This window comes from Phocoena sinus, chromosome 14 (assembly GCF_008692025.1).
Source record: "Phocoena sinus isolate mPhoSin1 chromosome 14, mPhoSin1.pri, whole genome shotgun sequence".
Lineage (NCBI taxonomy): Eukaryota > Metazoa > Chordata > Mammalia > Artiodactyla > Phocoenidae > Phocoena > Phocoena sinus.
Window position 1 is genome coordinate 4,517,913 of NC_045776.1, and position 21,101 is coordinate 4,539,013.

General features: G+C 47.7%; 2 protein-coding genes across 7 annotated transcripts in view; one reads left to right on the plus strand and one right to left on the minus strand.

The window, feature by feature from the left end:
- Positions 1-1,381: 1,381 nt before the first annotated feature.
- Positions 1,382-9,077, minus strand: TIMM21 (translocase of inner mitochondrial membrane 21). 2 transcript variants are annotated; one of them, XM_032603310.1, is made up of 6 exons: positions 8,489-9,077; positions 4,939-5,001; positions 4,746-4,843; positions 2,170-2,243; positions 1,978-2,083; positions 1,382-1,882 (listed from the first exon to the last, which is right to left on the minus strand). In XM_032603310.1, the coding sequence occupies exons 1-6, from the start codon at positions 8,787-8,789 to the stop codon at positions 1,787-1,789; spliced, it is 738 nt and encodes a 245-aa protein (XP_032459201.1). In that variant the 5' UTR covers positions 8,790-9,077; the 3' UTR covers positions 1,382-1,786. The 2 variants fall into 2 exon arrangements, with proteins under 2 accessions (XP_032459201.1, XP_032459202.1); XM_032603311.1 differs by lacking the exon at positions 1,382-1,882 and having other exon boundaries at positions 1,978-2,075; positions 8,489-9,075.
- Positions 9,078-9,718: 641 nt separating this feature from the next.
- FBXO15 (F-box protein 15) overlaps positions 9,719-21,101 on the plus strand; it is a 192,476-nt gene continuing 181,093 nt past the window's right edge. For 4 of the 5 annotated variants that reach the window (XM_032653944.1, XM_032653945.1, XM_032653946.1 and 1 more), the window contains exons 1-2: positions 9,742-9,890; positions 17,148-17,258. In XM_032653944.1, the coding sequence (XP_032509835.1) occupies positions 9,748-9,890; positions 17,148-17,258 (254 nt within the window). In that variant the 5' untranslated portion in view covers positions 9,742-9,747. Of the gene's footprint in view, positions 9,891-17,147; positions 17,259-21,101 lie in introns of all 5 variants that reach the window. The other variant, XM_032653943.1, reaches the window with a different exon arrangement.

The following is a 21,101-nucleotide window of genomic DNA, read 5'->3' on the forward strand; positions in this document are numbered from 1 at the left end:
GTCCAGGGTGGCTGGACTAGGCTTGGGGGAGGGGGGATCAGGGGGACGGGACTGAGGCAGAGTACTGGGACCTGACGGGATTTACCGTTTTCAGGGCATCTGGGAATCACTGAAGGATGTGAGTGGGCACAGGGCGCAATCAGACCAGAGTTTAGAAAGCGGCTCTTGTGCCATGAGGAGGGAGATTAGTTGGGGAGAGACAAGGGGCAGAGACTGGTGTGGAAGCCGATTCTAACTTCCTGGCCGAAGGCCTCTGGGAGCACCCAGCACACAGGGGTGGTGGGAACAGGGAGTAGGGGACGGATTAAAACTAATGTATGCAGGAAGGAGAAAAAGGTGTAGCCGAAATGGTAAAATTAGATACAAGTTAGGCTACTGAAAGAACACAATGTTATTATAGTGGAGAAGAGCAGAAAACAGGGTTTTGACCTATCTGTATACTAATGCATAAAGTCTGGGGAGGCTTGAGGATTTAGGGTAATAAGGTAGATAAACTCTAAGGCTGAGACTAGGCTAAGGACACACTCAGGCCCTCTTCCAGGCTGCAGATGTCCTACTGTGTCCTCACTTGGGTGAAGGAGCTCTGTGGGGTCCCTTTTTTTTTGTCGTAACAAAAAATGTTTTATTAGAAAATGTGGGGTCCCTTTTATAGGACACCAATCCCATTCACGAGGGCTCCACCCTCATGACCTAATCACCTCCCAAAGCACCCCCCCCACCCCTTGGGGCTTAGAATTTCAACATATGAATTTTGCAGGGACACAACAATTAAGACCATAACTGAGATTGCATACCACAGTATTTTAAAAATCATTCTTCCACCCAAACTTGCCAGGTTTCTGCTCTTATGTATCCTGTACTTGGCTCCGGGTACAAGAGTGAGGTCTGATAACGCTAAGGTACCTGCAGAGGCCCACACACCTGGTGAGAGCCCAGGTCCACCCAACTTTAGAGCGTGCACAAGTACCCCAACTCACAGAGGGGGAAACATGAGACAAACTAGATTGCTAAAAACCATGCAACGTTGGGCTTCCCTGGTGGCGCAGTGGTTGGGAGTCCGCCTGCCGATGCAGGGGACGCGGGTTCGTGCCCCGGTCCGGGAAGATCCCACATGCCGCGGAGCGGCTGGGCCCGTGAGCCATGGCCGCTGAGCCTGCGCGTCCGGAGCCTGTGCTCCGCAACGGGAGAGGCCACGACAGTGAGAGGCCCGCGTGCCGCAAAAAGAAAAAACAAAAAAACAACAAATAAAAAACATGCAACGCGTACACCTATCTACGATAATTTTGGAGAGTGTATCACTTGGTTCCCTATATTTCTCAAATATTTTCAAGTGTTTCTCAAGTCAGATTCCAAAATATGTGGAAGGAAGCTGCTTCTGACATCTTTCTGTTAGTTTCAATTTTATTTCAGACTTTTTACAGTTATACAACATGAAAAAGCATTAAATACCGCTATTTTCTTATTTACGTGGTGTAAAATTTTTAATAACAAAAATTCCTTATCATAAAAGATGATGTTAAGTACAACAGAAACACCGCTCATGATCAGCAATTCAATGATTGAACATAAGGTGTGCTCTATTTCATGATTTTTCACTGTACAAGAAAACCTCTAATTCAGTTTGTCTAAATGCAACAACTACCCAGTTGCCTTCACTTTTATGAGCTACACTCCTTCCTGTTTTATTCGAAATAGACTCTGGAAGAGGGCTGTGAAGATCAGAGCCTTCATGTGCATTTTTCCACATCCGTAAGGAAACACGTGGTTGCTTGTTCTTTTAATTGTCTTAAGATCGATTATCTTCAATGACAATAGTTCTTCTAGAATATGGTTCAAGTTCTACAAATATATATTGAAATTCATATTCGCCACTTTCTGGGTTCTGGAAAAAAATAATGAGTATCAAGGTGTTGCCCTGCTCTTTGGCGCTTTACGTTGAGTCTGCGTTCAAGAAACCCCATCCCCACACGATCTCACCTCTTTCACTTCAAGATGCACAGTTCCTTGCTTCCCGGGCTCGGAGCCCTGGATGTAGAATTTCACACGCATGTGTTTCAGCCCATCTTTTACGTACTCTATAAAACTGTCAAGACAATGAAAACACACAAGCCTGAATTCCTCCCACTTAAACATCACCCCAAGCTCTCAAATCCAAGCCGCCTGCAGTACCTGACGTGCTGCCTTCTGCCACGTCTTGTCATCTCCCCATAGCCTTTAAGGGGCTCGCCGAAGACACTTAGGACCTGCAAAGTAAGGTGATGCTTCCTCAGTCAGGGCTACTTTTTTTAAGCTTCCTAGGGAAATATTTTCTGACAAACTGAGTGGTTTATTTTAGAAAAAAAAAAAAAGCCTGGGACTCTTTCAAAATGATATCTCCAATGATAAGAAAACTGGGAAAAGAGTTATTATGCAAAAATCACCCCATAATTAACACTCAAACTTTTCATGCACAGAGAATGAAATAGGTAACTTTATGGTGTTACTTGTAGTTTCAGAACAGTTAGGCTGAAGTGGAGCTGTTTCCACTCCCCTTTTACAAAAAGAAACACGATGTAACAAAGTGTTCAAATATTTAAATGTCTGAACATTTTTAGTGAAATTTACCCAATGGGGTCTAATACTAAAAGCTATGAGATCAAAATAATTTTTTAGTTATTAAATACACAAATAAAAACAAGTAATGATTTATTTAAAACAAACCAGATCTAGAGGTAGGAATCCATTATTCCCAATGGGAGAACTCACAATGAAGTGTAAATGTAATTTTTACTGAATTTAAAATGCAAATACTTCGGAACCTTTTCAAAAAAACAGAAATGTGATATCAAACTATCACTTCAAATCTGGAAATTTTTCTTATTTGGTCTGTTGGGCATCTTCAGTATCAAAATTTTCAGGCACATATAGAGGCACATATAGAGACTAATATGTAAGATGAGACATATTTAAGAACTGTGTAGCTGAAACGATTGTTCAAATAATTTAATAGATTAAACATGTCTGTATCAAAACAGAAGTATTGGGGCTTCCCTGGTGGCGCAGTGGTTGAGAGTCCGCCTGCCGATGCAGGGGACACGGGTTCGTGCCCCGGTCTGGGAGGATCCCACATGCCGCGGAGCGGCTGGGCCCGTGAGCCATGGCCGCTAAGCCTGCGCGTCCGGAGCCTGTGCCCCGCAGTGGGAGAGGCCACAACAGCGAGAGGCCCGCGTACCGCAAAAAAAAAAAAAAAAAAAAAAAAAAAAAAAAAAAAAAAAACAGAAGTATTTTCTATTTCTCAACCAAGCAAAGTGCCTGGCAAACAATAGGCCCCTAATAAATCCTAACAAAATCGAACCGTTGAAGTTTAATTATTCTTCATAGAGCTCTTTTAGGCGGCAAATTAAGTTATGACCTTAATAATACCTCGCTCTTTGTGTTTATTCTGTGAAGTTCTGTTTTGTTCAAAATGCTGAAGATCTATGAAAGACCGAGTTTGTGAATAACACAGCAACTCTTCCTCTCTTCTTAGAGATGCGCCCTAACATGTAATTACGCTACTGCTCGTGTTTATTTCTGGACCCTGTAAAGGGTTTCTTGTCAGGGGTAATTAGGACTCCCAGTAACTCTAATGGGAACCTCCTTTACTCCCTGCTGAGTTTCAACTTACTCAGAGGGACACCTCCCCCTCTGCCTTCTCCTCCACAGTTCTCAGACTGCCCTGAGTCCAGTAAAAAGAAAGATGCCAGAGGCCATTAGCTCCTGCCATTTCCGCCCTGACAAGATTAGAGACACTCATGGAGCATTTGGAGGTGGTGCCCCAGGGAAACCCAGGGCAGGGCATGGACGCTGAGAGGATCTGCGGGTTCAAAAGCTTCCCCTCCCCAGGAACCTCACGTCTGTTTCTCTGACATTTACTCCTTGGTCTGTGTGAGAAACAGCCCTGATATTTATGATGCCACCTGCCATTTTCTTTCAAAGTACAAGAATTAAGATGTCAATGAGTAAGATGTTTCAGTGCCAAAGTTTTCCCCCCAGGAGTAAAATCTGGCACTGCACGGTCTACACGGGCTTTCTATCTGTGACTGGAAAGCCTTATGAAAAGCTTCCTCTGGACAGGATCCTTAAAAGAATCGAGGCGGCTTTTCCACATCTGCATCCTCCAGGGCGTGGTTCAGGCAGGCTGTGCTTAAAAGCCTAAGTGTGGAATCACCCAAACTGGGATTGAGGTTCTGGCTCTCCCTCTTACCGGTTCAGTCATCTTAGTTGAGTTACTTAATCTCTTTAAATATCAGTTTCCTTCTGCAAACAGGATAATAGTAGCACCCAACACAAGTGGTTCTTGTGAGACTCAATAAAGACGATGTGCTCAAACACTGAGCAGAGTGCTTGGTGCACGATATGCTCTCAATAAGCATCAACAAGTACTATTATGATCACAAGATTATGAATCAGGGTTTTAAAAAGACTAGTGAGTTTAATACTCTGGTATATTCTAAACATTTATTATTGATGACAACTAGTAAAACGACTCTCTTGTACCCTTAGGATGGAAACACCGCCGCATGGACCTTTGGGTGCTACTCGTAATCAAAGCATTTCAAGTACAGAACAAAGAGCTAATAACGTAATCACAATCCAACCACTACGGTTTTATTATTATATAAATCCACCCGTCTCAGAACTAGCACGTGACCTCTGCCTGCCCCTCCCACCACCACATCCCTCTCCCTGATCAGAGTCTGTGTAACGCAATCTTGAGGACTAACCTCGGGATGTAATCTGCATTTTTCTAGGGCTTTCCCATATATCTTATTAGGACTGGATGAAGAAAAGAGTTCTCTGAAGATCGTGTAAAACAAGCCACCTGAAAATCAAAGAAAAAGCTCAAGCAAAGCGAGAGCGAGACAAATGGAAAATGAAAAAGATATTCAGGGGTTTTATACTTGCTGTGTTTTCAACCTGTAATGGTGATTCCAATAAGCACCACTATTAAATAGGTAAAATCTCTTCCAGCTTCTTTCACTGTAAAGAGAAAACACCACTGGTTACACGTGTGCCGGATGTGAGCAGGGATGCTTCTGGCTTCAGGATCTCTAGCAGGTGAGACGTGGGCTCAGGACCTAAAGAGGGGGTCGGTACATGTTCTGGAGCAGCTGTTGTCAAATCTCTCTGTGAATCAGGACCGCCTGAAGACACTTTCTGGAAGAACCGCAGCAGGATTCTGGGCGCAGGGCTTAGGAATCGATTCTCTACTTTAGGTAGCATTATGATTTTAATGCCTCCTTATTGTCTAAGATGAGGAAACCCTTTGAACAAGTGATCCAGTCCCTCTGAGTGGAAACAACGGTCCTCGATTAGGCACCACTGGATACGGCCTGCTGTTCACACAGTAAGAGACGTGTTGGCTTTGTCAGCTGCAGTCAAAACGGACCTCGACCCTCAACAGTCAGTGACCTTCCCAGCCTGCCACCCTGCTGGCTGTGAAACAGAACTGAATTTAGAATAGAACTTTGCTTGGCCAGGCAGATTTGTGAATCGAACTGCTTTATAAAATGAACAACCTGCACAGATACTGCACTTCCTTTTTTTTTTTTAAAATAACCCATCTCATTCTATTCTCTACCGAGCTCACAAAACACACTTAATGCGCAGTAGCTGCCCGCTGTGAGCCCGGCGGCACGCTGAGAACACGGCACCCCGCGCTGGTCAGGAGCCGCGACGTTCCCCGTGACCCAGTTCAGGCCTTTGCCCCAACACCTTTGCTCCCGATTCCCGCCCGGCACACTCACCGCTGCTTCGCTTAGGCTCTCGGGAAGGCTCTTCCCCGTTTATTCAACCACAAACATCGACTGTATGTACTACGTGCAAAGCCCGCACCGAGTGTCACTCAGCCCACGCGTTCTCGAAGTTTGTTTAAGCACCATGTTACTCTTCAGCAGAAGCTGCTCATCGTCTCCCTTCCTCTTCTTGACCCTCTCAGACGGTATACTTTCACACAAAACCCCTCCTGCCATCTGTCTCTGCAATGAGGGGTGTTGTGGTGACCACCCACGTGCTCCCCGCAGGACCGAGGCTCCCGTTACCCCCGGTGCGGGGAGCTGACATGGCTGCTGGCTGGCGGAATCCCTGCATCCAAGGCCCTGGCCCTCCCCACACCCAGTGCCTGGCTGGTGCCCAAGCCCCACACCTTGAGATGAGAGGACTGCAAGGGCCAGCCCAGCCCCCGAGCTCCTGCAGGACCGGCGGAGGCCCTATCGCAAACGCCCCGTGCTTCAGCTTCTCCCTCTGCCCAGCCCAGCCTCCCCACGGGAGGCCCCCAAACCTCCTGCCCACAGACCCCACTGAGTCTGCTTCCCTGGAACTCGCCCTACGACGGGGCTACAGGAGTGGTCCTAGGAAGCAGCTCCAAACTGGGATTTTGGAGCTGGATCACTGGCCACCGGCTGGCCTCGAGAACTCGTCCCTGGTGGCAGGAGGAGCTCAGGCCCGGCAGGGAGTGGTCACACAACTGCCGCGGCTCTCACCGCTGGTGGCCTGGAACACCGGTGGGAGGGAGTGCACTGATGGGTGTCGCGTTTTGGGAATTTAGGGGGAATAAGCAATTATAAGGACTCGGACTGGATGGCTGTGGTAGCAGGCTGCCAATGCACTGGAGAAAGGTAGTGAGAGGACGAGGTAACTGATCACCAATGAAGGTCAAGTGTGAAAGTCAGACGCCTCCTCCACAGCAAAACAGGAGACTGCTTTGTTGCACCCAGAGGGCAGAAAAAGCTGAGGACCAGGCCCAGGGCAAAAGAGTAGCAGAGAGGCTGGACTCTCACCCCACCAGGTCTCTTGCGCCAAGGCCAAGGTCTGTGACTTGGGAAGAGAGGGAGCCTGCAGCTTGGCAAGGGGGTATCAAGGCTGACGCACTCCAGAATCTTGAGTCCACAGGTTCTCCTGAACCCTCCGGCGGGAAGCAGCAGCTCATGCCTCCCAGTTGAAGGCTAGCTCTTCTTCCTCCTTGAAGACCTGGCGGGGGCTTCCATCTAGCGAGACATGTGCTCTGGCCAGGTTACAACATAACTGGGAGGAAAGAGGAAACGGGCCATCCCCAAAGGGGCTGGAAGCCCCACCAGCAGAGCCGGCTGTATCCTAACGGCAGCGTGAAGGGTCACAGAATACAGAACTGGACAAGTGAGAGGTGATCAACAGGGGCAGTACTCTCCTCTGAGCAAAAACTCAAGTCTGACAAGCAGCCTGGGAGCTGGTGCGTGGCTACGTTCGCTCTTGGAAAGACGGAGAGAGCGTGATCCACATTAAGTGAAGTAAAAATGACAGAACTGCCATGGCAAGCTCTGGGCACGCTCCAGGGGGTATAATACACCGAGGGCAAAATCCACCAGCCGACTGTCCTGTAGGAGGGCCTGGAAAACACTTCACAGCGTTACAGAACAAAGCGCCCTGATGCCATGGGGACGGCCGTGGCATTGAAGCCAGGTGGGAGCAACCATGATAATGAACGGCTCAATTTCTGGATGTGAATCAGTCTTCAGACCTGGAATCCATTTACCGAAGGAAGGCCAGCCTCTATACTGAGCAAGTATATGTGATTCCCCTGGTCCTTCACCTGAGCCCTACGGCCATTCACTTGGTGACTGTATGCTGGAAAAGGGGGACACCCAAACACTTCAAGGTCTGCTGGACAGAGTCTGAGCTGACATCAATACCCCAAGGAGTCATTATGGTCCCTCTGTTATGTACGTATGGTGGCTGTATAATAAAGAGCCTGGCTTGTAAAAGGTTCACAGCTGGGCCATGGACTTACCTGGCAGTCGTTTCCCTGATTCCCAACGTATAACTGGAATAGACATTCTCAGTAATTGGCAACAACAGTCCCTACTTTAGTTCCCTTGAGGCAGATTAAAAGCTACCATAATGGGTAAAGTCCAATGAAAGCCTGTGAAACTGCCTCTTACCAAAATAGTAAATCAAAAGCAGTATCACACCTAAGGGGGAATGCCAGAGGCAGTGCTATTCTGAAAGACTAAAGATACAGGAGTGGTTGTCCTGGATATCAGAAAACTGAGACTGGGAAAATCTGCATTCAATTTTTAGTTGTGTGAAATTGGGGAAATATGCCTTATACATACTAATGAGTACTAATGTCTGTCTGAAACAGTAAATTTGAGGCTCAAATGAGATGAACTAACATCTGGGAAACCTACTTGTTTATAAAGTTCTAAACAATGGTTAAGTTTTATATAGCTGTCACCAAACTAAGAAAAGTTGAGAAAAATTTTATAGACATAATTCAGCAAAGTTATATCAAAACCAACTTTCAAATCTGAGTTCAGATCTGTGAAGAAAATTGTGGGCCTGTATTCTCTGGTTCTAAACTGTGTTTAACGGTTCTACCTTCTAATTTGTGTGAACTGTTTATTCTTAGCACTGAACTTGTGTAAAAGGGCACTGGCAGCTCTCATCACGTTTGCTGAAAGACTGACCGTTACAGGCACTTCCCTTTTACCTTTCTGTGACGTTGAGATGGCGGTTTCCCCGCTCTGACTTCTGTGCACAGACACTTGTTTGCCGCCGTCCTCCTTCGCTCTCTGCGGGCTCTGTCCTTGCGTCCAGATGGTTTTCTGGGTGACTCCCAAAAGACACCTAGGTCGCACCGTTCTCTTCTGCTCTCGCGGCTCCCATCTCCAATTGGGCTCAGTCTTCAAGCACGCTTTGTTAAGTACAAAGTGTGCCAAAAACAACCGCTCCCCCGAGGACCTGTGCAGCTTCTCCGTACACCGTACAGCTCGTAGGAAAGTACAAATCATGTTCCCGGAAAGCCGCTCCGCTTAGGGAAGATGCCAGCTGTGACGAGCAAACCTTCACTACCCACCACACACCCAGCCGGACGCGGACTCCAGTCCTTGCGTTCACACCAATAATTCTGGCTCCAGCAACGTAAATCAAGATAAAGTCTCCCGAAAAGAGGTGATGTCCTCCTTCCCTTCTCTTCGGCCCTCTTTTTACTGGAATTAAAGTGATTCGATTACTTTCTATGCTGACATTCACCCCATCCCCGTCAGGCCTTTGCAAAGCAACCGGGGAAACCCCTAGGAGTCCTGGGAATAGTAGTTTGAGGGCGTCACTTCTCCCAGAGTTGCCGCAGCGGGGAAGGCACAAGGACTACATCTCCCACAGTGCAAGGCGGCCAGAGCCCGCGCTGACCTCTCGCCGCCTCCCAGACTCCCCTGCGCGGGCCCGTGCGCACGCGCTGCAGTACCTGGCGCGACAAGAAGGCGGGGCCGTGTTGGTGGTGGGCGGGGCTTGTGCCTCTGGCGCTAATTCAAATAGAACTTGCAAAAGTCAAGTTAGCAATTATAAACTGCTTGTTCCTGCGACCCCTAGAGAACCCCCTATAAACAGAAATTCTCGTTCTGATTGTCGCTATCATGTTCCTTATGGGCAGATGATGTAGCCTTTGCGTTTGTTCTTCCTAAGGAAACCAGACAGGAAACCGCGCAAACTACCCCAGAGCCAGGAGGTGGGAAGGGACAAAGCCACCACAAAGCCCACGCGGCCGCGAGGTGTCCCCGGCCTCAGCACGTCGGGCGTGCGCAGAAGCCGGGCCCCGGAAGTTTCTAGAACCGCCCCTGGAGCCCGTGGAAAAGCGGTATTATCCTCGGCCCTGCCCCGCTTCTGCGCACGCGCATGGGGCGCGCGCTGGCGTTGGGTGGGCGTGGCCCGGGGCGGTGAGACGGCCGGAAGGAGGAGCGCGCCGAGCAGCATATGCGCTGGGTCTCCATGGCGACCGGACGCGGCCGGCAACTGCAACCGCCCTGGCGCGGCCTCATGGCGCGGCCCCCGCCACTTGGCGGCGACGGCTCGGCTCGCGGGAGAGCAGGGAAGGCAGCCGGGGGCTCGGGGTTCAGGTGACTCTCGGGGGGCGCGCGCCCAGGGAGCCCCTGCGAGGAAAGCCCCTCACTCCCCCGCCTCCCTTTCCCTTTACTTAAGTTGGTTCCGCCGGGGCGAGTCGCTCGCCGCTCCTTTTAGCGCGGGAAAGGTCTGGAAGGACGGCGGGAGGAAGTCTCTAGAACTTGGAAGCGTGGGGTTACCCCAAGTCATGATACAAGTAGAGGAGCTTCCCGGGAGTATTTCCTCAGTTCGTTCAGTTAGTGGGCCCAGCGGGGAACGGCGGCGTGCGAGCCCCGCAACCCTGAGCAGCCCTCGCGGTGAACCGCCGCGTGAACGCGCTCACCTGCGGGGACTGGTGCGCAACTCCGCGCTCCACCCGCGGCTCGCTGGCAGGGTCCCCTCCAGAACGCGTTCCCGAAGTTGCTTCCTAATTCTGGGACCGGGAGTCACCTTTTGTCTTTTTTATGACTTTATAACTTAGAGAAGTAGATTCTGCTTATCAAACATTATCGGTTTTCTCTCCCGCTCCCAGTTCACGAACGGAGGACTCAACCCCTAACCAGGTAACTCTGTTAGGCAGGTTGGTCTGGGAGCTGCACCTCCGACGTCAAGGCCTGGTCTGAGTTTCTAAGCAAACCCTGGAGGGATGCCTTCTAGACAGTTACCCCATGGTGCTCAACCTCTAATCCTCTAATGCCGTCTTCATGCCCAAGCGCGGGGGCGTGGGGTGTTCTTTGTTCTGGTGTCTGGAGGCTCGTCTCGGTTCCATTTCTCTTGGGGTACCATGGGCCTGAAGGGTGGTCCTCTTCCACAGTGAGAGAAGGCAACTTCGAGGAGTGAGCTGGGGAAGGAGCGGGTAGTGGGAGCCGGCAGCTGCTTTCCAAAAGGAACTTCAGCTTAACTCCAAGGATAATGGCTCACTTCTCAAAGCGAGTGATCCAGTTTGTCAGAAATATCCACGTGCTGTCGTGATGCCTTGTTAAATTCCTCTTTCTGAGCTGGTCCCAACTCTGCACACATCATCCCAGTTAGATTACCAGGTGGAGGGATAATGCTAAGGACCGTTTGCATTCTTGAGGACGATCTTTTTCCTTGTAGGTATTCTCCATTTATAGATATAAAAAGTCAGGCATAATATGCCTTCTAGCAAACCAGATGTCAATGTTTAAGCATAGAAAAGTATTTTGTTACTTACCAGCTCAACTAATTAAGGTATATTTTTTTCCCCTGAATCTCCAGGACTATGTCCTCTGTCCATCCTGGGATCCGCTAACCCTACTTACACTGGTTTCAGAAGCAGGGCCCCTCTCCCTTGGTATTACGGTAATAGTTGGTTCTTGAAAATAGCTGTAATGCTAGACATATCACAAGCCTCGTGACAAAATGGTGACAATGCCTGCAAAAGTTCTATTATGTAGGAGAGAAAGACAGGAATTTAAAATAGGAAGCTTGAACTTTACATTAATTTGCCACTATTACTAAAAGTAGTCTTTATATATAATGTGCTTTTAGTGGAAGCGAAATGACTGTTATAGGATGAATCTTTTATTACTTTGAAAGTTGAGTGAACTTTTTGTTGAAATGATGTAATTAGAATGCCTGTAATTATGCCTGGCTTGGGAGTCTGCATCTCAACCTGTGATTTGGTGAGATGTAAGTTCTTTTTGGTAAAGAAAAGTCAGCTCCTAAGATTGATTATGGTCTACATAGGTGGTTATTTTTAATGTCTCAGTGCAGAAGAATTAGTTCTTAACAAGGAATCACACAAAATGTGTGATATGTGTCAACCTGTTTAACCCAAAATGTGAATTTGTATAAATAAATACCTTAAACTGTAAGAAATACAGCAGAAAGCATATCAAGTTGGCTTAATTTCTACTTGGTCTAATTTCTTTGATTTGTCAGATATTAAAAATCAGGCCCAGAAAGTAGGTTTTTAAAATACCAAACTTAATTCAAAGCAATCAGGTAAAGTTTGTCACTTGAAAAAAGGCGGTTTTAAACTAAATGTCATCTTACTAATTATATCAGCTAAATGTGTACTTAACTTTGTAGACGTACAGAGCTTGTTGCCGAAATCTTGGCTTCTATACACCGGTGCAGAGTAGAAATACAGAGACAGAATTTAGGAGGAAAGAAAAAAAGTGGCTTTATTTCTTTGCCAGGCGAAGAGGGAACACAGGGGGCTAGCGCCTCCGAAAACTGTGACCCCCTTCCAGAGGGTAGTGAGAAGTTTTATAGTAATGGTTTAAAGAGGGCGTAATCAGCTTGTGGACATTGTTCTGATTGGTTGGTGGTGAGGTAAGTGGGAGTCGGCATCATCAGCCTGGTTCCAACTGGTCTGGTGTCTCGGTGGGTACTTGTGGGCAGCGTGCCTTCGTTAATGGTTAACTTCTCCCACCTGGAGGACGTTTTAGCATCTGCAGAACAGCTCAAAGATGTGTGTACCCATTGATGGGGCACCAGGACCTTGCCCCAAGGCTGAACTATTGTTTTCCTTGACTTTTTCTCGCTTGTCTTGTATCCCCTCCCTTCCCTAATTAACAACTGTTTGAATCTGCCGGTTGGAACTCAGGGAAGGTCAAGGAGGCTGGATGAAGGCTATTTCCTATAATCAAAGAAATGGGGGGCACAGAAAGGCTTTGTGTCCAGGAGCCCCACAGGGCCCTGCTAGGGATCAAGCTCCATGAGCACATGCATGGAACTTACTGATTGTTAATTGTGTGGCCCTTAAAAATGTGCAGTTAGTTTTTTTTATGGAGAAATGGAGATGTGCTTTCAATGGTACCAGAATCCATACTGATAAGATGTATAGTAACTATAGTAACACGGTGGAAGGAGCTCTGGAGGACAGTCAGGAGGGGAGGGTCCTGAGGCTCTTGACCTCTAGCTTGGGACCTTGAAGAAGTCACTGTTGGCTGCCTCGTTAGAGACTTAGTCTTCTGCTCTGGAAAGGAGGGACTCAGGAGATCTATTTTAATTAAGGAAAAACAAAACAGCAACAAATAGGCTGTACTTTTCGAACAGATAGGAGCCAGTGGGCAGGGGGCGCCTTCCTGACTTGGAAAATTAATGTAACAGCTTTGGGGGAAAATGTTAAATAACTGGTGAGTCATATAATACATTTTTATGATAAGACAAACACTGATAAGATATCCAGTAGAATGCAATATTTGCATTAACTTTTAATATTAAATAAGAGACTTCAAAGAAGTTTTGTGCTTTCTGCAGGCTGTGCTCCAAGATTTCGGGGGGCCTGGTACTCAGAATGCTGTGTAGGCCTTTGAAAACCACGGCTCCAGCCTAAAGGATGGTGCTGTGAAACTGTGCTCCCAGACTTTCTTGTATATGGGCTCTCAGTTTTAAAGCAACAAAACCCCCACAATTCATTACATTTTCAGTATATTAAGAAACGTTAGAAAGTACATGATGTTCTGTCCCTTCAATCTTCCAGCCCCCGTTTAAAAACTACCACCTGTAATTCCATAATCTTGTGAATCAGATGTATTACCGGAAGATCGCTTTTCTTTGTATGTATGTGTTTACATTTTCCCTTAAGAGAGAAATACAAAAATAAGATTATGTAGTACATACTGATGGAGCCTTTTTCAGTTGATGTTATTAATTTAGCAGATATTTATCGAATGCCTTCTGCATGCTGGGCATGTTGAGGGTGCCGAGGAATCAGCAGGGAACAAAACCCGTGCAAAAGACCTGCCAGCATGGTGCTTACACCCCAATGACAGCAAACAAGGTAGACGAGCAAAATGAGTGGTGTCGGATGGCAGTAGGTGCTGGGGGGGGCATTTGTGTGTGTGTGTGTGTGTGTGTGTGTGTGTGTGTGTGTGTGTGTGTTTGCGTGCGCGTGCGCGGGATATGGATTAGAGTTTTTAGAGAGTATGGCTAGAAGATCTCAGGGATACAGTGACATTTGAATGGCGGCCTGTATCCAGGAGGTGAGGGAGCTGGCCGTGCAGACATCTGGGAGATGTCACGAACTTGTTTTTGTGCAAACACTTCCACCTGTATTGAAACTGTCCCTTTTTATTGGCTGAACGTGGCTCACTTTACAGAGGTCGTGGGGTTTAACTGATGTCTATACAGTTTCTGGTACTTTTCCAGGTGCAGACAGCTTTGAGATGGACATTCCTGAGTGAAGTCTTTGGGCTCGTTTTTTTGCCTTGGGTTATATTTCTAGATGTGAGATTCTTGGCTTAAAAAAACACGTGCCTCAGGGATATTAGCTCGGTGCTTTGTGACAGCCTGGAGGGGTGGGATGGGGAGAGTGGGAGGGAGGGAGAAGCAAGAGGGAAGACATATGGGGACATATGTATATGTAGAGCTGATTCACTTTGTTATAAAGCAGAAACTAACACACCATTGTAAAGCAATTATACCCCAATAAAGATGTTTAAAAAAACAAAAAAAACACGTGCCTTTTAAGGACTTGGCTGTCCATAGTGTTTGCACCAATCTGCGGTCCCAGCAGTGAAGGAGAATGCCTGTTTGCCTGCAGCAGAGCTGCCCTTGTCCTTATCATTTATTTGGTCTTTGCTAACTTGCTAGATTGAAACTGATCAATAGATTGTATTGATTTACTTTTCTTCAGTTCCCTTGGAAAGGTTTAGGGTAATAGTTTTGATTTTTTGGGGCATCTTTTGATTGAGGAAATACATAATGGCAAAAAGCTGTTATCAATTTACTAATGCTTCTAGACAAATTTATATTTGATCAACCACAGCAGTGTTCATTTAAGTTCAAAAATAGCGTATCAGGGAGAGTCCTTCATCAGTCTTCATCAGTGTTGTGTGTCTAGACTCTTAGACTTCTCGGCACGACCCTTCACACTTGTAGTGGTCTAAGGGTCACCACCTGGGGACTCTGGGTAGATATTGTTATTATTTGATGGACGGGTAAAAGAAATTCCTTTTGTTTAAAGCCTAAGTGTTAGAAACCTTTGTCTCCTGCAGATATTTTCGTTGAATCTGTAACACAGGTCATATAGAGTTTGCAGGATTAGTTAACCACTTAAAATAAGGAATGCTTTTAAATCATTTAAAAATACTTTAAAAAATTGTGTATCATGTTGAATAGTGCCCCCATCTCCCCCCGCAAATTCATGTCCACCCAGAACCTCAGGATGTGACTTTATTTGGAAATAGGGTCTCTGCGGATGTAATTAGTTAAGATGAGGTCATGCTGGATTAGGGTGGGTCCTAAATTGAATGTGACTGCTGTTCTATAGGAAGACACACACACAAAGAGGGAAGATGGCTTTGTAAGGAGAGAGCAGAGATTGGAGTTAGTTAGCTTAGCTGCCATGAGCTAAGAAACACCAAGGATTGTCAGCAACCATCAGAAGCTGGAAGAGGCAAGGAAGGATTCTGTCCCATAGTCTTGGGAGGGAGCATGGCCCTCCCAGCACCTTGATTTTGGGCATTTGGCCCCTAGGTCTGTGAGACAATAAGCCACCTGGTTTAAGGTACTTTGTTAAGGCAGCCCTAGGAAATTAATACAATTAGGAAATTGTATTTTACCTCTGATTACTGTTAGAGCCAGGGCAATGGACTTAAAGCTTTTCTACTGTGGAAATCTTTGCTGAAACAACAGAAGTATAAAATTACAGCACAGGTGGAGTTCTCTGGTCAAAGGGGGAGAGGGCGTTGCAAAGCTCTCCAGATGAGCATTTCTCCTTGCCCTTTCCCTACTGCTCTGCATCTGGCTAGGAAATCAGATAAGATGAAGAGCGCCTGAGTGCCTTTTGCTGAAGCTGGGATGGAGAGGCGTGGGGAGCAGCAGGATCTGGAATGGTTTCCTGTATTCAGCCTCTCCTGGGTTGAGGTGCCAGCGTGTAGAGGATATCTCATGTTTATTGAGGGCTTACTGTGTGCCAGCCATTATGCTTGTTTCTGAAGAGAAAAATCTGTTAAGGGAAGAGAAGCTCATTCTCTGGCTGGTCAGAATCACCTGGGGCATCGTCAGGCAACTTGAGCGCTTGCTGACGTGTACATGTTGGCGTGTCCATCTCCGTGGCAGGCACCAGGCTACTCCGAGTCCGTGGGTGATACACTCCCCATGCCTCCTAAGAGCAGGTTATGCTTGGGGTTGAGGGCCACCCTCTGTTCAGATCTGTCCGTGTGGATTTCATTCTTCCACTTCCAGAGAGACTGTTGCCCTTACTTCCAAGTTCTTAGGCCCCCCTCCTTTTGCCCCCAATCATTGCCCATATCCTTTTTGAGTGATAGTCTAAATATATCCAGGAAGTCATCTTGGTGGGAAAAATGGGGTGGGGGAGTGGTAAAACCCTTGATGAACAAAGGACATCCTCAGAGCCATAGCGCTGGCGAACTAAGCATACAGAGTACACGCACTCTAGATTTTAGTCACTTCTGAAATAGCGTGCTGGCCGGGAGGTGGGGCAGTTATCGGTGTGTGTATTGGGGAGGGGGTAAAAAGGAAGCTTCCAGATCTTCCCAGGAGAAGTCGTGTGCCCACCAGGAGCGCTCTCTGTGCACTGCTGCCTAGAAGTGGGAAACTGAGCTTGGTGACTTTCTGGGCATTTCAGATCCCTGCCTAGCTGCTGTTGAGTCCTGCAGGTCTTGAGGACTGATTTTAATAAAAATTTATTTGGGGAGGTTCTGAAAAGGACTAACTGCATAAAATGTTAGATCTCATTAAGTCTTAAAAGCCATTGACTATAAGATTCACTATTATTTTACGTTTATTATTTACCACTAAAATAAAAAGAATGCCAATTAAAACGTGTTCCATTAAATGTGAGATGTAAAGGGTAAGCGAGTTTGAGGATGAGTGTTTGGTCCTCCTGTGGATGTGACTGCCAGAGCTGGAACCAGCCGTTATTCTTCAAAGGTCGGCAAACTCGGAGACTGTGGTGGCAGCTCTGGTTCACAAATTTACATTTTTGTACTCTGTGGATGTTATCTTTATTAGGTTTCTGTTGTGTTATTGGAACTGGACAGCTGATGCATTTTATCTGTTCCCTTTTTATTTCCATTCAGTACACTTTATAGCAGCTCTTTGATATGCTGACAGCCTATAATAAAACACGTCAGTCAGAGTGAGTCCAGTTTTCAGGTTTACTCAGGACACTGAACATCTCACCATCCTCTCTGCTGTCCTCCCTCCCTCCCTCCCTCCCTTGTTGTAGATGAAGTTTCATAGTGAGTAGTCTTTGGAGTTTATGCATCCTTTATGTTTTGTAGAGGGGAATGGACAGGCGCCTTATACTTTGTATTTTCCGTGTTTGTTTTCAGAACCGGGCGAGGTGTCAGGCTGGTCGCGGGCTGTGCCGCTCTGGGTCACCGGGCCCGGCTGGATGAGCTCTGTGGGAAATCCTGCACCGGCTGCTCTGTGTCTCTGGACGGGTAAGGAGCAGAGGTGGTCTGCTGCTCAGGGGGGCTGCATATACCGGGTTGCTCTTTTTATTTTATTTTTTATTTATGGCTGTGTTGGGTCTTCGTTTCTGTGCCAGGGCTTTCTCTAGTTGCAGCAAGTGGGGGCCACTCTTCATCGTGGTGCGCGGGCCTCTCACTATTGCGGCCTCTCTTGTTGCGGAGCACAGGCTCCAGACGCGCAGGCTCAGTAATTGTGGCTCACGGGGCTAGTTGCTCCACAGCATGTGGGATCTTCCCAGACCAGGGCTCGAACCCGGGTCCCCTGCATTGGCAGGCAGACTCTCAACCGCTGCACCACCAGGGAAGCCCATCGGGTTGCTCTTTTGAGCTCTCTAAGAATAGAACTGTGTCGGAAGAATGCACAACACGGAGAGGATGGTTACGAGTCATCAGCCTGTCATTATTAGACTAGTTTCATGAAGCTAAACTTCTAAAAGTGACAAGTAAACTTAGTTTTCCTTTTTAAAAAAGGTTCTTCAGAATTATTCACTTCCCATTTGATAAAGACCCTTGAAAAAGGAGAAAGAAGATTAAAGTATGTTCTTCTGAAAGCTTACAAGATCTCTGACTTTATTAGCTTTCAGGATTTTGGGAGCCTCTTTTGCCACGACAGGTTCTGTACTGTGACCCTCAGCAGCAAGATCTGTAGAAACTTTTTAAAAAATTTATTATTTGAGATTGATGCTGAAATGCTTGTGGATTCGTACTGTACTGATGTTTCTGGAGCACCAGCTGTATATACGCTCAGTGTTGTGTGGAGTCCTGGAAGCTTGGCGCTGCTGTAGCGTCTTACAGCGCAAGGCGGGGGGTGCACCTGGTCTACGCATTTCCAACGTAAATTGCCTGACTTCAAGTTTTGGGCTTTTAATACCATGTCATAACTAGCTCAGGTAACAGTGTACATACTTTCACTATGATTTTGAAAAGAAAGAAAAGGACAAAAAAGAAAGATTTAATTAAGGACATTGATTTAAACTTTGTATATTCTGGGAATAGAATCTGTCATTTGATAACCTGATAGGAGAAGTAGGACAGGTACGTATCCAGCTGGTCCCTCTCATCAATATCCGAGGACCTTCTCTGTACCAGATGCTATGCTTGGAGGAGAATGCAGGTGGCGAGCCGCTCACATGTGTTCTCATGAGGCTTACAGTCTTGTGGGGGGAACACAGATTAAAACGAGGAATGGATTATAAATTGGGGTACGTGCTATCAAGAAAACAAATGGACTCCATAATCCAGATTAGTGGGCTAGGATGGTCAGGAAAGACTTTGCTGAGGAGCTGACATTTAAGCTGAGAACTGAAAACTGAGATGAAAGGGCTTGGAGAAGAGCATCTAGAGGGGAAGCCAGGTGGGCAGAGAGGGGGCCTGGACCTGCTGCAGGAGCAGGGGCGGTGGGCAAGGGGAAGGGGCCCAGAGGCCATGGGGAGGAGTCTGGACCTTACTCACGGTGTGGGATTTTTAAAATAAATTTATTTATTTTATTTTTGGCTGCGTTGGGTCTTCGTTGCTGTGCGCGGGCTTTCTCTAGTTGTGGCGAGCAGGGGCTACTCTTTGTTGAGGTGCACGGGCTTCTCATTGTGGTGGCTTCTCTTGTTGCAGAGCACGGGCTCTAGGCACGTGGGCTCAAGTAGTTGTGGTGCTCGGGCTCAGTAGTTGTGTCTTGAGGGCTCTGGAGCACAGGCTCAGTAGTCATGGCTCATGGGCTTTGTTGCTCCACGGCATGTGGGATCTGGGATCTTCCCGGACCAGGTCTCGATCCCGTGTCCCCTGCACTGGCAGGTGGCTTCTTAACCACCGCACCACCAGGGAAGTCCATGATGTGGGATTTTAAGCACGGAGGTGTGATGCCATTTGATTTCTCACATTACCTTGTTTACTTGTTTACCTGTCTCCCTTGTCTAGGAGGAGGGGAGATGGAGAGACACTGACCAAGTTGAGGTACATTTGGGGCATAAGTGACATGACTCGTTTATGAACCAGACGTGGGTGTTTGGGGAAACAGACCTGAGACGGGAATCCCAGACTGTTGGCTTGAGCGGTGTGTCTGTGGAGGTGCTGCCTGTGGGGTTGGAGAGTGCTGGGGGTGGGAGGCAGAGTGACAGCTGGGCACTGGACACAGGCAGCGAGGATGCCGGTGGCGCCAGGGAGAGTGTGGAGGTGGCAGTGGAGGGGCCTCAGGGCTGAGCTCAGAGGGCCCGGGACGTTTTGAACCACCGGGGAGCAGGAAAGACCAGCGAGGTCCCAGAAAGGGAGGGGGGTGGCGTGTGACCCGGGAGAGGGGCTGGCTGCTAGAACAGGGGTGGCTTGTTCAGTGGTGCTGGGCGCGGGGCCGCCTCTGCAGCTGTTCCAGGCCAGTGGCGGGCAATGGGCTGCCTTTATTTCGCATGTAGTGTTTGTATGTTTCACACCGAATGTAGAAAGCCGAAAGGAAGTGGGAGGCAGGGTGGTGGAGGCAGCAGGTGTGGACAGAAGCTTGGCAGCGAGAGGAGATGGGGGACGAGGAGAGCACTGTCTCGGTGCACTTTCGGGGCAGGGTTCTCGGAGGCTGATGTGGATGTTGGGGAAGAGCAGCGGCCGGAGGGGAGGCAGGGCTGGAAGGGCTGGGTCCCTGGACACACACGGGCCTGGGCACCTGAGCGTGGGTCCGCACGCGGCTCTGCAGGGCTTGGGCTTTCTCTGTGGGAACAGGGAGCAAGGACAGCGTGAGTGGGGATCGCAGAGGTTGCTCCGTGTGGACCGTGAATTCCCGCAGCCTGAGAACAAGTGTGCACAGGTTACATTTTCTTGGGGAGGTTTTCTTTGACCGTCCTGCCCCTCACCTTCCTCTGTCCCTTTCTCTCTCCCGTCCCCCCACCACCGAGTACAATCTCCTGTAGCTGCGTTTTCATTTTTCCTTTCGCCTGAGGTTCAAAAGTGCCCATTCCTGGCTTCTAACACCAGTCATGCTTTCTAGGCGTTTCAGATTCTTACAGTGTTTTGTAAAATTCTAAGATCATAGAAATAGATGGGAGATTAAGGATGCATCTCAACATCCTATTTATTTAGGCAGATGAAGGAAATGAAAAGGACACTTCAGGGAACCTTCCGGGGCCTGGCGTCTCCCTGAAGCCCCAGAGGAAGGATCACGGGGTGAGGTCTTGCGGGAGGAGGGTGCAGGGGTGTCGCCGGGCTGGGGGAGAACAAGTTGACGTATCCTGTTCCGCTCGTATGTTTTGGAAGCGGGGGTGGTTGTGTTTTTCTTATTAATACGGGCAGACCTCGTTTCGCTGCGCTTCACTTGATCGTGCTCTGCAGATACTGCGTTTTTTACCAGCTGGTTTGTGGCCACCCTGTGTCGGCATGTCTGTCAGCACCAGTTTCTGACAGCATGTGCTCACCTCTTGTCTCTGTGTCACATTTTGGTAATTCTCACAATATTTCCAACTTTTTTTATCATCACTATATTACGGCAATCTGTGATCAGTGATCTTTGATGGTACTGCTGCAATTCACTGAAAACTCAGCTGATGGTTAGCATTTTTTAGCAATGGAGTATTTTTTTAATAAAGTGTGTACCTTGTTTTCTTAGGCATAATGCTATGCACACTTAGTAGACTATAGTATGGTGTGAGCATAACTCTTATACGCACCAGGAAATCAAAAAATTCCTGTGACTCGCTTTACTGTGGTGGGTCTAGAGCCAAACCCACCTGCAGTAATATCTGAGGTCTGCCTGTAGCCACGAGTGTGTCCTCTGTCTTTCCTTTCCATTTTCAGTGTGAAAACCTGATTAAAAATACCAAGGAAATTAACTGTTTGTACCCTTGG

Excerpts from the sequence above, each read along its gene's own strand:
- TIMM21 (XM_032603310.1), bottom strand. The coding sequence starts at position 8,789 with ATGATTTGTACTTTCCTACGAGCTGTACGGTGTACGGAGAAGCTGCAC. Across the intron at positions 2,244-4,745 it reads AATGCAGATTACATCCCGAG|GTCCTAAGTGTCTTCGGCGA; the intron begins GTTAGTCCTCAA and ends CTTACTTTGCAG. Across the intron at positions 2,084-2,169 it reads GGCAGAAGGCAGCACGTCAG|TTTTATAGAGTACGTAAAAG; the intron begins GTACTGCAGGCG and ends TTGTCTTGACAG.